Source organism: Mytilus trossulus, chromosome 6 (assembly GCF_036588685.1).
Source record: "Mytilus trossulus isolate FHL-02 chromosome 6, PNRI_Mtr1.1.1.hap1, whole genome shotgun sequence".
Taxonomy (NCBI): Eukaryota; Metazoa; Mollusca; class Bivalvia; order Mytilida; family Mytilidae; genus Mytilus; species Mytilus trossulus.
In genome coordinates this window covers 72,836,183-72,841,728 of record NC_086378.1, presented here as the reverse complement: position 1 = coordinate 72,841,728, position 5,546 = coordinate 72,836,183, and the positions used below count along the sequence as shown (strand labels likewise).

At 31.9% G+C, this 5,546-nt stretch overlaps 1 protein-coding gene across 1 annotated transcript; it reads right to left on the bottom strand.

Annotated features, from left to right (window-relative positions):
• Positions 1-251: 251 nt before the first annotated feature.
• LOC134721811 (metalloproteinase inhibitor 2-like) lies at positions 252-4,558 on the bottom strand. Its single transcript, XM_063585049.1, has 5 exons — positions 4,404-4,558; positions 3,060-3,145; positions 2,321-2,414; positions 1,721-1,854; positions 252-415 (listed from the first exon to the last, which is right to left on the bottom strand). The coding sequence occupies exons 1-5, from the start codon at positions 4,528-4,530 to the stop codon at positions 296-298; spliced, it is 561 nt and encodes a 186-aa protein (XP_063441119.1). The 5' UTR covers positions 4,531-4,558; the 3' UTR covers positions 252-295.
• Between the last annotated feature and the right edge of the window lie 988 nt (positions 4,559-5,546).

Here is a 5,546-nt window from a genome sequence, read left to right as displayed (position 1 = left end):
AGACACTCAAAGCGTGTTTCGAAACATCGAATTAACCAGGTCAAATAATTAATTTTAAGGTCTTATTCAATACCAAAAACATAGAAGTATACCAAGTTGATATAACAGTGCAGTCAAGTCTTTTTATGATATATGAACTTAATAGATCTACAATAGACCCAGCAGGGTTAGAACAGGTACTATCATAAACATTTGCATTTTTGTTTTTATGATATTTTTCATAATGCAATTAATTTCACAATAAGACTTAATTTTGGTTCTAAACGTTTTATTTCGTTAATAGAAAACCGTAACGTCAATAACATGAAGTCCATCCGCATTTTCTGCCATAGATTCGGCTACAAGTTGTTCCTCTACATGGTGCTTGGGATGCCCCACAACAGTTAATGTTCCCTTTGGAGCATCTAACTGCAACCTACAAAATTAAAAAGAATATTTCATTAGTTGAGAGTTTTTTTTTAATTTAGAATATACGTAATATTCATTTCAAGTATTCATATAGAAATTTATAAAATAACTTACTTTTTATTTTTTTTTGGATTCGAGCGTCACTGATGAGTCTTTTGTAGACGAAACGCGCGTCTGGCGTATATACAAAATTTAGTCCTGGTATCTATGATGAGTTAATTTACAACGAAAACAAGCAATTGATATTGTAACACATTTTAACTCAAGAATTTTTTAAATGAATGATAAAAATCAACTGAAGGAAGCCCCTTTATGGAAATAGAATAATATGAAATCAAGCAATAGAAACTAACAAACAATAACTAAAAAGTTATGGCTAACAGAACGACCAAAGAAACGTGCCAACTTTCTACCGAATTCAAAAGAAACTTGAAAATTTCCGTTACCGGAAACACATAACGCTTACCTGGTTAAAAAGGAATTTTTAACATTGGTGCTCTTTAACATTATGATTGACAATTATGACTTGAATATAAATTCAATGGAACCCTACTCTCTGTTTTCCCGATGTCATACTACTAGAAACCCTACTCTCTGTTTTCCCGATGTCATACTACTAGAAACCCTACTCTCTGTTTTCCCGATGTCATACTACTAGAAACCCTACTCTCTGTTTTCCCGATGTCATACTACTAGAAATCCTACTCTCTGTTTTCCCGATGTCATACTACTAGAAATCCTACTCTCTGTTTTCCCGATGTCATACTACTAGAAACCCTACTCTCTGTTTTCCCGATGTCATACTACTAGAAATCCTACTCTCTGTTTTCCCGATGTCATACTACTAGAAACCCTACTCTCTGTTTTCCCGATCTCATACTACTAGAATGACGGATGACGGATTTGTCTTTTAATTTAAATTAACTAAATGATAAGTAAAATTTGCCTATAACTATATCAAGCATTTTTGCTTTAAATCATTGTTAAAAAAAAAAGTATGTAAAAATGCTATGACATAAAACGTATTGTTTTTTGAATTACCGCTTAATAAAAGATGGCTTCCATTTAGTAGAAAATTGCAATTGAACAATTAGCAGTTTCAGAATCTAAAGGACTAGGGGTAATTTCTTTGTTCATACCCCAAAATGAAAATAACGTCACGTCATTGGTTAAATTTCCATTGGCAAGGTATGGCATTTTTAACAAATCACGACGTTTTGGTGTACACTTTTGAAAATATTACCAAGAGCATTAGATTGTATGTATTAATAACTCTGTAGGTACACCTACATAACTTAAATTAAGGACTTACGTCACAGTTGTTGGTACATGTTTTAGCATAACCTCCAGTTCTAAGAGTCCTTCTTTCCAATTTTGTCAAGGAATTCCAACTTGCGATCCAGCTATTACATGAAGATAATGTATTTCGTCCATTTTCAATGTTTCCTATTAAAGAGTACAACAAAACCCAATTATAAAGTGATTGATTAACTATAAATCAATACTACCTGAACTAAATTTCTAATTTTAAAGAAACCATAGCAAAGGGTGTTCTTCGTCATTACAGAAAAGATTTTCCCCCAAATATATATATATATATATAATTTGTTTTGGGTTGTTTATTTACAAAAAACTTCACAAATTTCTCCATTAGATGCAATTTATCAATTAAAAAACGTTTTTGCCTTTCTGCTGAAGTTGATGATTTAAAAATTGTCCTGTGTGAAAGGAGGATAGTGTGTCAATAAAATGGTTTCAAAAGATTTTTTTGTGGAAAAAATAGAGGTAATAATAAAACAGCCATCCTTCTTAAAAGCAAACTAAAAACCACACAAAAGCAAAAAGGTAAAGAAATCATATGCAACTCAAAAGTTCATGTTGCAGTTTTAACATTTAGGCTTCAACTGCGTACCTGTTACAAGGAAGTCCTTTCCATCCAAGTTTACACCACATTGAGCAGCAGTGCCGGTTATCAAAGTAGTTTCCTTTCCTTTATAAAGATTGCTCTAAAATATATAAAATCCTTTCAATCTATAACACGCATTTACTTTTCCATTAGATTTCTTTATATATTATCAATATTTGTCATGTTTACTCCAATTTATTTAGTCATGGTTTCTGCCATGCCTTGATCTGTTTTATGTTGATGCTCATAAGTAATAGGGTGTCACAATATAGTAAAAGATTTTTCAGAAATGTTCTCTCTGATTTTCTCCATGGCTTCCACAGTGATTGATGTAATAATCTTAAATGGGATAACCATTGTATCATGTTCTAAAAGATTGAATGAAAATAGTTTTTTTTGCAGATTTTAAGCACACAATTTTGTAATGATCATTAATTCTGTTTATATTTAAAAATGATGGAGGTCTTCAATCATAGCTCTTTTTTCGTCCATTTTCCTTCATTGTTGATGGCAGCTATGGTTTTCATAATTCATGAGACATCATAACTGTATTATCCACGATAAGCAATTAACTGGATATTTTGATTTTTTCTTTGATTTGTTTTGTGGATTCTACCAGTATTTACCATATTGTCTTTTCAACGGGAGGATTTTTAAGAATAATCATACATCAATATACAAGAGAATTGTTGTTGCGTATGTTAAATGTACAACTTGGAGACATTACTTCAAAATAATCACGTACCTTGAAGGCTTCAGTAACCCTGACAAAATATTTGGTACCACGATTGTAATTCAATCTCTTTTGACGCAAAACAGTCACACGAATTACTGCAAAATAAAAACAGGACAACATCCATAAAATATATACGAAAACATGACATGACATGCAGGCACTTAAAAAGGTTTGGGTCATGTACATTGAATCATTTTGTATGAGGAGTTTTACCAGTTACGGTAATGCATTGTTGAAGATAAGTCATTTGGTAATTGATATTTCACTAGTCGGGCCACGAACTTTTGAGAATACGAAATTTGGTATGGAGTAGTTTACCAGTTACGGTAATGCATTGTTGAAGATAAGTCATTTGGTAATTGATATTTCACTAGTAGGGCAAGGAACTTTTGAGAATACGAAATTTGGTATGGAGTAGTTTACCAGTTACGGTTATGTGTTTTTGAAGATAAGTCATTTTGGTATTGATATTTTACCAGCCGGGTCATGAACTTTTGAGGATATGTTAATTGGTATGGAGCATATTAACAATGCATTAATAAAGAACTATTATGAGGAGTTTCTGGAAACAAAAGTGATTTATTAAATTTCAGATTTTTGATTTTAAATTTAGTGCATTATAGTAATTAAGTGATGTTTTAACTGTTACAGTTGTTCAAAATAAACATTACTAGATTCTATGTATCATTTGTTTAAACTGGATTTTATATTATGATTTGTAACACAGCATATATGTCGTCTTCTGTTTGGTTTGCCACAAATCTTAGTTAGTAAAACTATGAGTTATTATGAGAATGTGTTCGATGCTTTTATGAGGCTGTGTATGTACATTAAATAGAATTGAAGAAGTCAAACCAATTTGAGAGCAAATTTTTATTTTAATTAAGCAAGTATAATACAGTAAAATTACATTTAACATGAAGAAAATGTGAATGTATTTGTGATGTCTTTACACTTCTCTTAGCTTTTCTGACTTAAGATTCAGAAGTTAGAAAAAAATTCTTTCAACATGCATAGGACTTTAAAGTTAACTCATTTTAAAGCATACCACAGTAACGTTGTTTTCCGTCTGTTGGAAATTAAAGTTAGACTGATTCATACAGATTTTCATTTTTTTCTGCAATAACAAGACAATGAATTTTTGAAATTTGACTATAGACTCAGGATAACTTAGGGTTTCACATATTATATATGAGGATTTTCCTTATTATTTAAAGATCGTGTGTTGTTTTGTGGAGGGTTTAATTTTCGTTTTAAAGTGCATGCGTGTCACTGAGGGATACCAACACTTCCTATTTTCAAGCTTTACATATATGAGATGTATCTGTGTATGTGTTTATATTAAATCCTTACCAAAATCAGCATTACAAAAGTATTCTTGTTCATGGTTGAGTACTTGTCCTTTACATTTGCAACCCCCTCTGGCGTCAACATTTCCGAAGACAAGTAGAGATAACGCTAAAGCAAATACACACAACATCCTACAAAAAACAAATATTATCAACAAGAAGTAAATAAATTATAAAATTTGAAGCGGTTCTTATAATTTTTGTTGAATAGTTATAGAACTATTTTTTCACCAGAACCAGTAATTGTTTTGAGATTTAAGATAATAAGTTAAATAAGTCCCATAACAATTCATCTGCATGTCTCAATTTAGTGTTTACATCACTGGGTCGATGCCGCTGCTGGTGGACATCTCCAATAATATTACCAGCCCAGAAATCAGTTTATATGGTCATTTTTTTTTAAATTTACTGTTTGCAAAAGTATGAATTATTCGAAATACTATGGATTTTTTTAATCCCATGCATAGATGACCATAGCCGCATTTGCACAACATTTTTTTAAATGTTGGGTCCCGAATGCTCTTCAACTTTATACTTATACTTTCTAACCATTTTGATCTGAGCGTCACTGATAGTGAGTCTTATATAGACGAAACTCGCGTCTGGCGTCTTAAGTTATAAGTTATCGACGCATAAATAAAAGGGACAGTCAAACTCATAAATCTAAAACAAACTGACAACGCCATGGCTAAAAATGAAAAAAGACAAACAGAAAAACAGAGTACACATGAGACAACATAGAAAACTAAAGAATATACAACACGAACCCCACCAAAAACTAGGGGTAATATTGTAATAACTGGCCAAACGGGTGTCTTTTACTTTGCTGCCACCACCTGTGTTTCGGGTACACAGGAAACCTCAATAGACTAGAATAACTAGTCTAAAACAAAACAGAGAATGGTTTAAACGCGGTTGTACTTTATATTCGGAAGTTATTATCTAAGGTGGAAGAGTTCAATTAGGTTGAAGGGATTAAAACACCTCACTATCTTTAACCTCAAGAATTAAACGTATAAATATTTAAATCGGGGGAGGAGATGAAAATTGTAAGGGGGTATTCAGATACGCTCTAGTCTGTGGAAATCAACACACTCCTGTCATGTAGTTTATAGAACAGATTATCTCTGTAAGTTAGAGGCAGAAC